The sequence below is a fragment of the Juglans regia genome, chromosome 7 (assembly GCF_001411555.2).
Source record: "Juglans regia cultivar Chandler chromosome 7, Walnut 2.0, whole genome shotgun sequence".
NCBI lineage: Eukaryota > Viridiplantae > Streptophyta > Magnoliopsida > Fagales > Juglandaceae > Juglans > Juglans regia.
In genome coordinates this window covers 42,982,495-42,995,104 of record NC_049907.1, presented here as the reverse complement: position 1 = coordinate 42,995,104, position 12,610 = coordinate 42,982,495, and the positions used below count along the sequence as shown (strand labels likewise).

At 41.8% G+C, this 12,610-nt stretch overlaps 1 protein-coding gene across 2 annotated transcripts in view; it reads left to right on the top strand.

The window, feature by feature from the left end:
• The window catches only part of LOC109001958 (nuclear pore complex protein NUP107), a 35,155-nt gene that overhangs the window by 10,907 nt on the left and 11,638 nt on the right, over positions 1-12,610 (top strand). For both annotated transcript variants that reach the window (XM_035692106.1, XM_035692107.1), the window contains exons 11-13: positions 5,306-5,541; positions 5,637-5,694; positions 6,848-6,936. In XM_035692106.1, the coding sequence (XP_035547999.1) occupies positions 5,306-5,541; positions 5,637-5,694; positions 6,848-6,936 (383 nt within the window). The remainder of the gene's footprint in view (positions 1-5,305; positions 5,542-5,636; positions 5,695-6,847; positions 6,937-12,610) is intronic.

The following is a 12,610-nucleotide window of genomic DNA, read 5'->3' as shown; positions in this document are numbered from 1 at the left end:
CTGGAGGAAGAAAGGCCCTCGTTCCCTGATGGAGGACGATGGCCCATCAGGGGATGGGGCCGAGCCACCACCGGCGGTGAAGGGTCGGGCGACCCCGCGGGAAGTTGCCGTGACGCCGATGGATGGCTCGTCGTCGGAAAATGCATTCTCGGAGCATGGAGGAGGATTTTCTGCTGCCTCGAAAGAACACGAAGACCCAAACAGTACACAGACCATAACGATGGAAGCTATCGACGCACAGACAACGTCGCCGAAGCCATTGGCGACGTCTGCGAGTAGTGAAAAGGCGGGGAGTTTCACCTTAGGGAAGGAGAAATTTCGGGACAAAAAGGGTCGACTGTGGGCGAGCCCTTGCCTTCTAAACAGACACAGATAGTGTCGACTGAAGTGGAGGAGGTTATGGGTGGGTCAAACGAGAGGTTTTTGGGGCCGGAAGTGGAGAAAATGGTCACATCCTTGGTGGGAGGAGACTCTGTCGATGGACAGGAGATGGGTACTAACTGTTTGGCTCTGGTTATGGACTCCGTGGGTAGTGAGGAAGAGAATATGGGAAGCCCATCACCCTTACAGATGCTCCCACCGCTAATAGCACCTCAGGCATCAGATTGGGTACTAAAAAAAGTAAAGGAGCTTTATGGTTGGGTGGGAATTTCCTGTGATGGGTATGAAGACCAATTCATGGCCCTTCTAATAGCCATGGAAGCTGGTAGATCCACAGTAACGAAGTCAGCTGTTAAAAAAGAGAGAGCTGAAACGGTTGCAATGCTCCATTAACTATGATAATAAGGAGGGCACTTCGGGCAGAGATAGAACAAAAGGGAGGGATGTTTCTTCTGTTAATGAAGCCTAAAATAATGTCTTGGAATGTGAGAGGGATCAATGAAGTGAATAAAAGGCTATATATTAGATCCCTCCTCCGAAGTTGGAAAGTAGACATTGTTTGCCTACAAGAAACTAAGTTGGAAGTTATTTCTCTTCGCATCATTAGGAGCTTGTGGAGCTGTTTGCAAGTGGGATGGCATTACTTACCGTCCATTGGAGCATCCAGGGGTATATTAGTCATGCGGGACAAAAGAGTGGTGGAAAATAAGGAAAATTTCATGGGGGATTATGTGGTGGCATGTTCGTTTATGAATGTCATCGATGGCTATCAGTGGGCTTTTGCAGGCGTTTATGGGCCTAATTTTGATCGGTCTCGAAGCTTACTTTGGGATGAGTTGGCCGGTATTAGCAGTTTTTGGGACTTACCTTGGTGTATTGGAGGTGATTTTAATGTAACCCGTTTTCCGAGTGAGAGATCGGGTGGAGTGGGCTACAACCAACCCATGGTAGATTTTTCTAACTTCATTTCTGAGCAGAATTTACAAGATATATCTCTTGCAGGCGGTTCCTTCACTTGGTCTAACAATCGAGATCTTCCTTCTTGGTCAAGGATAGACAGATTTTTAATTTCAACGGATTGGGAAGCACACTATCTGGAGCTTATTCAGAAGAGACTACCCAGGTTGTGTTCAGATCATTTCCCTATTCTATTGAATTGTGGAGGCATTAGAAATGGCCCAAGGCACTTCAAATTTGAGAACATGTGGTTGAAGTCAGAGGGGTTTCTGGACAGAATAAGACAATGGTGGTCTTCCTACCACTTCCATGGAACTGCTAGTTACAAGATGGCTTGCAAATTAAAGTCGTTGAAAAAGGACTTAAAAGAGTGGAATACACAAGAGTTCGGTAATGTGGAAAGCCAGAAATCGGTTCTAATGGAGGAGCTTAAGGCTTTGGAAGGTGTGGAAGAGGTGAGGATTTTTTCTGAAATCGAGCGGGCCCGCAAATCCCAAGTGGTTGCGGACATTGAACGGCTATCTCTATTGGAAGAAATATCATGGCGTTAGAAATCACAGGCGTTATGGTTGAAGGAAGGGGATAGAAGCACCAAGTTTTTTCACCAAGTGGCCAATTCACATAGGCGGAACAATGCGATTGATACCTTATTGATAGACGGGGTGGTCTCATCCAACCATTCCGAGATCTCAAACCACATTGTTCAGTTTTATGATACATTGCTTTCGGAACAATTTGAGTGGAGGCTGAGACTTGACGGGATGGCCTTTGATGTTCTTGACCCACAAGTTGCGGAACGACTCGAAAGGCCTTTTGAAGAGGTAGAGATCCGGTCGGTGATCAAGGGTATGGCGGGTGATAAAGCTCCAGGTCCGGATGGTTTTTCCATGGCTTTTTTCCAGACGTGTTGGGATGTGCTTAAAGATGATATCATGGGGGTTTTTCAGGAATTTCATGGAAGCGGGTGGTTCGAGAAAGGTCTTAATGCTACTCTCTTAGTTCTCATTCCCAAGAAGCCAGGCGTGGAAGAAGTGAAAGATTTCCGCCCCATTAGTTTGGTGAGTGGTATGTACAAAATTCTATCTAAAGTATTGGCAAACAGATTGAGTAAGGTGATGGAAAGATTGATTTCGAAGCCTCAAAATGCATTTGTTCAAGGTAGGCAAATCCTTGATTCGGTACTGATAGCCAATGAATGTTTGGATAGTCGAGTTAAATCCGGAGAGCCTGGACTCCTTTGTAAGTTAGACATGGAGAAAGCTTATGATCACGTCAATTGGAGTTTCTTAATTTATATGTTGGAGAGATGTGGCTTTGGTTCTAAATGGTGTTCTTGGATCCTTCATTGTATTTCCACAGCATGTTTTTCTGTATTGGTGAATGGGATGTCCAAAGGTTTTTTTAAAAGCTCCCGAGGTTTGCGACAAGGAGACCCCCTTTCTCCTCTTCTATTTGTTTTTGTGATGGAAGCGTTCAGCAAGATGATTGGAGGGGCAGTAGAGGGAGGGTTCATATCAGGATTCTCAGTAGGAGAGACAAGTTCAGGTTCACTTAACATTTCCCACCTATTGTTTGCTGATGATACTCTGATCTTTTGTGAAGCCAGACATGAGCAAATTCGAGCTGTAAGAGCTCTTCTATTATGCTTTGAAGTTGTGTTAGGTTTGAAGGTGAATTTGGTTAAATCAGAGATAGTGCCAGTGGGACATGTACCCAATGTGGAGAGTCTGGCGTCCATCCTGGAGTGCAAGATATCTCAGTTGCTTATGAAATATCTCGGTCTTCCGTTGGGGGCAGCATTCAAATCGAAAGCTATTTGGGATGAAATAATAGAAAAAATGGAAAGGAAACTAGCTGGTTAGAAGAGGATGTACTTATCTAAAGGGGGCCGGTTAACTCTCATAAAAAGTACTCTTTCTAACTTACCAACATACTTCCTTTCACTATTTCCACTTCCCGCCAAGGTGGCTCATCGCATGGAGAAAATTCAACGTGATTTCTTGTGGGGAGGGATCAAGGAAGAGTTTAAATATCACTTAGTGAAATGGGCTACAATTTGCTCTCCCATTAAGGAAGGAGGTTTAGGTATACGGAATTTGAGAGCATTTAACCAAGCCTTGCTTGGCAAATGGTTATGGAGATACCACCATGAACAGGAGGCCTTGTGGCGAACCGTCATTGCCTTGAAGCACGGGAAATCATGGGGAGGGTGGTGTTCCAATGAGGTGAGTGGTCCCCACGGAGTAGGGCTTTTGAAACATATCAGAAGAGGATGGGACATCTATGCAGCACACACTTGCTTCAAAGTCGGCAACGGTGTTAAGGTAAAATTTTGGCATGACTTATGGTGTGGTGATCGGGCACTCAAGGATGTTTATCCAGGAGCTTACAGCTTAGCAAGATGGAAAGATGCATCCATTGCTGATCTACTTAGCTCTACAAATGGCTCATTCCAATGGAACCTTACTTTCAATAGAAATGCACAAGATTGGGAGATGGATGACATTTCGGCCTTTTTTGACCTTGTGTACTCCACTCGGATGTCGGAGGAAGGAGAAGACAAGTTATATTGGCGTCCCTCTAAGAAAGGAGTTTTCACGGCCCGCTCGTTTTATCATTACTTACATGTGCACAACTCAGTCCCGTTCCCATGGAAGAGCATCTGGAAGACGAAGGCACCTCTAAAAGCAGCCTTTTTTGTTTGGACTGCCACTTGGGGAAAGATTCTTACCATAGATAACCTGAGGAAACGCGGCATCATAGTTATGAATTGGTGTTATATGTGTAAGAAGAGTGGTGAGTCCGTAGACCATCTCTTACTACGTTGTGAGATTGTCAGGTCCTTATGGTCCGAAGTCCTAGCACGGGTGGGGTTAGCATGGGTGATGCCAGAAAAGGTAAGTGAGTTTTTAGCCTCTTGGAGAGGTATTAGGGGCAACTCTCAAATTGCTTTCATATGGAAGATGCTACCTATTTGTCTATGGTGGTGCATTTGGGGGGAGCGGAACGCAAGATGCTTTGAAGATCAAGAGAGATCAATGGAAGAGCTTAGAACTTTGTTTTTTAATACTTTACTCCATTGGTCAATTGTATTTGATTTTCAGGGCAGGTCTTTGCACGACTTCCTTGTATCCCTAAGCTAGACTTAAATTTGCTCATGTATATGTCCCGTATACTTGAGCATCCTTTGTATCACTTTTGATCAATAAAATTTTGTTTACCGATCAAAAAAAATTTTTTGATAAGGAAGCAATTTAAATGTTTAAGACTGCAGAAGTCATGTTTATCCATTTAAACTTGAATAGAGGAACAAAATTGGCACTATTCCTACTCAAATGAATGTCCTCCATTGGTTATCATATCTGTTTAGTTTATGTTATATGCTGATAATTTAGACTATGACTATATGGTTTTATATCTTGGGTTTGCTGATATAGAACTACTGAAGCGGATTTTGAAAAGCTTTGCTGACTAATCGCTTATTGTATAACTTTAACACCACAATGAATCTTCCTGTTTTTGAAGCAATGATTCATTGTATGCATTGAATTTGTTGATGAGTGAGAATGGATGATTTCTGTTCACTTATTATGCATGTAAAATAGTGGGTTGTCAAGGTACTAGGAGAGAGACAATTGTTTGGCTGTAATCGGCAACTAAATATGGTTGTGTACCAAAATATTGTGGACATGTGAATCCTTGATTTTGGGGTCATCAAGTTGGTGATCTGCATTTGATTAGATTTTCATGCTACAAATTTCACCATACTGAAAATCTTAGTGCTTTCTATAAAATCGTGAGACATTTTAATTTTTGATATTTGCTGTATCTTGTTGCTTTGTGTTTGAGGTGTTGGCATGGATTATTTTTAGGTTTCTGATCATAATAATTATTTGCTGTCACGTTCTTTATGATTACTTTCAATGCTGGAAGCTTTTTTTAAATTTTCTACACAATATCGATGCAGTCTGCATGCTGGGCAATGGCAAAATCATGTCTAGATGTTCAGGTGGATTTGGAACTAGCTCATCTACAACCCGGGAGAGTGGATCAGATGAGCCGTTTTGGAGATGTAGCTGATGGAAGTCCTGGAAATCTCAATGGTGGTCATCAGCCTCCTGTTGGGTCGGAAAGTTGGCCAGTCCAAGTTCTGAACCAGCAGCCACGACAACTTTCTGCTCTTCTTCAGAAGCTTCATTCAACGTATAATGCAGTTTTCATTCAAATATTGAGTTCCTTTCTCTTTAGTAATGTTTAATCTGTTTAATCTTTTGGTTTAAAAATATATTTCTGATTAGGGAAACAGTGCACGAAAGTGTTGCTCGTGGATGCAAAGAGCAGCAACGTCAAATTGAGGTACTTCTGAAGAAGAGAATTTAGTTTAATTTAGCTGGATAATCCCTGTTACTTGCTTCATCCTGCCCTGCCTGATCATCGTTGAATCTGAAATTGAATTTCTGCTGCCATCTATAATGGCCTAAAGGAGGCCCAAGTCACATTTGGGCCTATATACTAAAAGGACTAGTCAATAGTACAATTAGAGTCCTTTGGAATTAGTATGAAGAGCAAGCACTTCTTCCTCTCAAGCAATGTGGGATCCCATTCACCACCTATACTGTCATAGTGTATGCTGTCATAGTGTATGACAGCATTTGTCCCACTGGCTGTTGAAGGTGCTGGCTGATAATCCACCTTTCATTGTTTAGATGTTTTTTTTATAAGTGAGAAGATATTTTATTGATGTTGAAATAGGCATAGCCTAAGTACAATTGTTTAGATGGTTTCGACCCAAAGAAATGTGTAGAATGATTTACTTAAAATGATCTGCGGCTGAATGTAGCTGGACAAGTCCCTATGAGATTGCAGTGCAAAGATATATAGGAACCTCCTGCTTGCTTAAGTTATTTTCTCGGCAGTTTCCTTTAATTTCAAAAGGTAGTAGCCTCAAATTTATCCCCAAAAACGCTGTTGTCTCTCTCATTAAGCATGCATTCATGTGAGGGTGACTTGGAAGTAGTAACTAAAAGAGACTAAGGATATGTTTGGCAAGTGGGATGAGACACAAAATTCTATTCTCATCTCATCATTACAACTTTTTCAAATTCCCACACAAAATATAATAAACAATTCAACTTTTTCAAATCTCAAGTCAACTTTTTAAAATCCCAAAACAATAATAGTATTAAAAAATAATATTTTAAACTTTCATCTAAAACCAAAAATTCTCTTCTCACTATTCAAACCTATCCTAAAAGAATTAACGTTGGCATTTTGATTAGGATTTTATCAAGTGAATTAGAGAGGATTTTTTATATGATTGAAATGTGTCTTTCTTCACCTCCTTGCATATCAAAGATAGCACTTAGCTCAGCAATGGCTCTATATTTTTGTGCATTACTTTAGGTCCTTAGTTACGTTATTCTAATATTTCAAAGGAAAGAGACAGGTTTTCTTCTCATTTTGATTAACTTTCATTGGCTGTTTTCTTTAACAACACAATGCTTCACAGATGATTATGATGTTAGGGGATGTACCACGCCTGCTGGACCTTATATGGTCGTGGATAGCACCTTCAGAAGATGATCAAAATGTATTCAGGTAATGCCAAGTGTTGGGTCCCTTTATCTATCTGCTAGAATGGTGTGCACAAATTTTTTTTTTGATACGTAAGAAATTTCATTGATTGAACAAAGCTAGACAAAGCCCATGTACACATGAAGTATATAAAAGAGACAGCTGGTTATATTCTAGAAAGCTGAAAAGATAGCAAAAACTCACGAACATTCCCCCCTTCAAAACTATAGCAGAAAGCCATTGAACCAAAGCACAAAAAATTCCATAATTTCCCTATAGCTCTCTCCTTGTTGTTAAAGCACCTCTCATTTCTTTCCATCCAATACACCACAATAAGCACAAAGGAGCCATCCTCCAATTTCCCTATAGCTCTCTCCTTGTTGTTAAAGCACCTCTCATTTCTTTCCATCCATATACACCACAATAAGCACAAAGGAGCCATCCTCCATGTTGCAGCCAGTTGAGGGCTATGATGATGCCTATTCCAACATGTTAGGAGCTCCACCACACTCTTGAGCATAACCCAAGTCAACCCGGATCTACTAAATATGCCATCCCATAACTCCCTTGCCACCTTGCAATGTAGAAAAAGGTGGTCAATCGATTCAACATTGTTCATACACATATAACACCACTCCATTACGATCATCCCCGTTTCTTTAAATTGTCAGCTGTGAAAATATTTCCTAAAGCTGTTGTCCAAGTAAAAAATGCAACTTTGGGAGGCACAGGAGCTCTCCAAATACCCTTCCATGGAAATGCAATGGGCTAATAATTTGTCAGCACCTTATAGAAAGATTTGACAGAAAATTTTTTACTCCCTGAAGGTTTCCACAGCATTCTATTGCTCCCATTACCTCCTATCCTCTTGGAATAAAGCAAGCTGAAAAAAGCTGCTATCTCCTCAACTTCCCAATCCTGCACATTTCTAGAAAATATCGTATTCCACCAATGCACTGTACCATTGGCTCGACACAACGCATCTGAGACAATGGCCTGCTGATTTCCAGCCAATCTGAAAACACCTGGAAAAACAGAAAATAAAGCTCTCTCACCACACCATTCATCAAACTAGAACCTAATTCTTGTGCCCTCTCCAACCTCAAAATTGATGTGTTGCAAACACTTTCAACTTCTTTCTAATAAATTTCCAAAGACTCACACCATAATACCCCCTACCCTCCTTGGAAAACCAACCCCCCCAATCACAACCATACTTCCGACCCACAACCATTCTCCACAACTACTTTCCTAATAGAGCTTTATTAAAAGTGATCAAGTTACGCACCCCCAAACCTCCCAACTCCTTTGGACCGGATACTTTTTGGCAATTCACAAGATAAAATTTATTTTCCTCACACATTCCACCCCACAAAAAGGCTCTAAATAATTTTTCAATCCGATTAGCCACCCCCACCGGTAAAGGAAATGAGGAAAGAAAGTACGTGGAAAGATTGGAAATGGTACTTTTGATGAGAGTTACTCTCCCTCCTTTTGAAAGATAGAGCCGCTTCCAGCTCGACAACCTTTTCTCTATCTTCTCCACGGCACCATCCCAAATATTTTTCGCTTTAAAAGAGGCTCCCAAAGGGAGTCCAAGGTATTTCATAGGAAGAGCAGCTACTTTGCATCCCAGCAGCTCGGCTAGAAGGTTGATATCCGCCACCTCCCCTACCGGGACCAATTCTGACTTGCCCAAGTTCACCTTAAGTCCCGAAACAGTTTCAAAACACAATAGAACTTCCCTTAAAGCTTGAATCTATCTGCTTTCAGCATCACAGAAAATTAGATTATCATTCGCAAATAATAAATGAGAGATGGATAAAGCCTCATTATTAACATAACCCATTGAAAAATCAGCAAGAAAACCTCCCCTAACAGCAGCCTCCATTACTACAACAAAGAGGAAAGGAGATAACGGGTCCCCTTGTCTCAAACTCCTCGAACTCTGAAAAAATCCACAAGATTGGCCATTAACTAAAATAGAAAACCAAGCGGTCGAAACACAATGTTTGATCCATCCACACCACCTATCCTCGAAGCCACATCTTCCCAACATATTTATAAAAAAATCCCAGCACACGTGGTCGTAGGCCTTTTCCATATCCAACTTGCAAAGGACTCTCAGAATGCCATCCCCCAACCGGCTGCCCAAACACTCATTTGCTATTAAAATTGAATCCAAAATTTGCCCACCCCTTACAAAAGCGTTTTGAGATTTGGAGATAATTTTTTTTATCACCGCTCATACGATTTACTAACACTTTTGAAATGATTTTATAAATCCCGCTTACCAAACTAATAGGACAAAAATCTTTCAACTCAAAGGCCCTCTCTATCTTCGGGATAAGGACAATGAAGGTAGCATTAAGGGACTTCTCGAACTTGTGACAAAGATGAAACTCATGAAAAACCCACATCACGTCATCCTTCACTATGTCTCAACACTCTAGAAAGAAGGTCAAAGAAAATCCATCCTAATCTAGGGGCTTTATCTTTGCACATATGTAACGCCCTAATGGAAGATCCAAACCACATGGCCTATACTCCAAAAGGACTAGTCAATGATACAATTGGAGTCCTATTGAGACCTTATAAAGAGCAAAAACTTCTCATTCCCAAGTAATGTGAGATCCCATACACTATCTACCCTTATCCATATCATATGGGGTATCACAATCTACCCCCTTAAATTCCCGACGTCCTCGTCGGGCCTTTCAATTATAGGTGGCATGGCTCAAGTCCTACATTTTTTGTTAGGATAGGCTCTGATACTATTTGTAACGCCCCAATGGAAGGTCTAAACCACTTGACCTATACTCTAAAAAGACTAGTCAATGATACAATTGGAGCCCCATTGAGACCTTATAAAGAGCAAGAACTTCTCCTTCCAAGCAATGTGAGATCCCATACACTACCTACCATTATTCATATCATATGGGGTATCACAATATACCACTTACCACCTGCTGCACTTCGGCTTCCTCAAATGGTCTCTCTAACCAACTTGCTGCACTAACATCCAGCTGATAAAAAAACAGCCCATCCAGTTTAGGACGCCACACTGCAGTCTCTTTGAGAAGATCTTCATAATAATTCATGATACGGTCTTGTATAACCTGCGGGGATTGGTGCACTGTGTTACCTGAGTGGATCACCTCAATCACATTATTGCGCCTGTGAGAATTTGTCATTTTGTGGAAGAACTTAGTACATTTGTCTCCCTCCTTCAACCATGTTATCCTTGATTTTTGTCTCCAAGAAATTTCTTCCATCAACAAAACCTTTTCTAACTCAGACACCACCTCAATCTTTCTCAACGAGGACTCCTCGGTGACCTCTCCAACTTCTAGAGAATGCAACCCATTCCAAAGAAAACTTTTTTGCTCATTTGTGTGTCTAAAAACCTCAATGTTCCACTTCTTTAGGTCCAGCTTAAGGGCTTTGAGTTTACCAGCCACAATAAAACTGGGGGTACCGTGAAAGGAATAGGAAGCCCACCAATCACTCACCCTCTCCACAAAACCAACCTTTTGTAACCACATATTCTCAAATTTAAAGTAACGCCTACCTCCATGAATGCCCCCACAATCTAATAAGATGAGAAAATGATCAGAGCATAATCTCTTTTGGCTTAGGTCTGGATAATGTGTCTCCCAAGAAGTAGAAACTAGAAATTCGTCAAACCTTAACCCCCCTCTACTATTTGACCACGTGAAAAACCCCCCAATCAAAGGAAGGTCAATCAAGTTAAGATCCAAAATCAGCTCCGAGAAGTCTTCCATTGACCTTGTCAAATAAGTAGCCCCCTTCCTCTTGCACGGGAAACGTACAACATTAAAGCCCCCGCACACAACCCAAAGTGCATACCCGCCAGTTCCTCCCACAAAGAGCTCCTTTCTCAAACTGCATTAGGACCATACACACCTGCAAGATCCCACCTCCACCCATCCTCAATATTCTTGAAAGACCCAGCCACTGAATAATTCCCAATACAATCCTCTACTAACTATACCACTCTCGTATCCCACATCAACACCACCCCTCCTAAAGTGCCCAAAAAAGCTAAATAACTCCACCCCACACAAGAACATCCCCATAGGCTTCGAATAATATTTCTGTCAACATAGCACAACTTAATCTCTTGAAGACAAGCAATATCAGCTTTCCAACTACGAAGGAGAGATATAATGCAAAGTCGCTTGTTAACATCATTATTCCACGATAAAATTCTACGCTTCATAAGTTTAACAACTCCCCCGCCCCTTCAACCTTTCCCTCCCACTACTACTCTCCTTGTTATCATAATTAATAGAACAAATCAATCTTTTCAGCTCTCTATCTTTTTTGGCTGTCGGCTTCAGCACCGTTGGTCTACTTGCTTCTATAGCAACTAAAAGGGCCTTGAATTGCTCTTCAAAGCCTTCACAGGAAATCTTCACATACCCCTATAACTCCGCCACCTTTTTCAGCACCCAATCCCAAGATTTGGGAACTGGTGGAATAGCACATAGTGGGGTAGGACTACCCAACTCATTTTTATCGCCCCCTTTCTCACAAACCACCATCTGAAAAACCATTTGATTGCACAACCCCTGTATCTCCGCCGCCTATAACAATGCCCTTCTATAAGCCAACTGACATCACATTCCTTGAAGAGCAGGCCGATTGTGACTCCCTAGGCAGCACCTCTGTTGTGCTCCCCAAATCATCCACAACCTTTCCACCCGAAAGGAGCTGGTCACCCAACCATGGGACAAGCTCTGTCGTGGGTACCTCTGCCACAATTTTAAATTTCGTACCGTACCGGTCGGTACGGCCAAAATTGTTCGTACTGGCCAGTACAGGTACCCCATACGTTTCGTACTGGCCCAAATACTGGCCGGTACCGGTCATACCAGCCTCAATTTCGGCTTGTATCGGTTGGTACTGGCCGATATTTCGGCCTTCCATCTTTTTTTTTTTTTTTTTCATTTTTTCAAACTACAAGCTTATTTTTTTGATTCCCAATTCAGACTAGGCTATTTATAATTTTTATATATATGTATTTATATATAATTTATTCATATATAGACTATTATTTTGGAATATAATTTATATATATTTTTATATATATATATAATTTATTCATATATCGAATATCCTGAAACAGTACACGAAACGGTACCGGTACTGAAATATTTCGTTCCAGTGCTTTGACCGGTACGGTATTCAAAACATTGACCTCCGCCACCAGGAAGTTGGGCTGTGTTGAGAGCTCCCTGATCTCCCCATAAAAAACAACCCCAGCCTCGATATCCTCAACCTTGATATCCTTAGTGACTGTGTCGACCCACCAAGATGGTCGTCGGCGACCGACGGAAATTTTTGTGTCGGGGCTGGGTCCGGTAGGACACTTTTCGGAGCCGTGGGAGAGTTGCTAAGACCCGAGACCAAAATATCGGCCGAGACCCGATTCTTCACCATCCAAACCCTTTTTGGGCCTAAACCCTGACTCGGCCCAGTGTGATCAGACAACCTTATACCCCCCATCCCTAAACCCCGGTCCAAGCCTAGGCCCATCTGCATAACCCCTTTCCCCTTGACGCACCGTTTAAGCCAAGTAATATTATCCCACAGACAACCCACTTGATTTTCCATTTCAGCCAACGCTTGCAATGACCATCCCTTTTTCAGAACCCCCACGTCGCTGCCAACC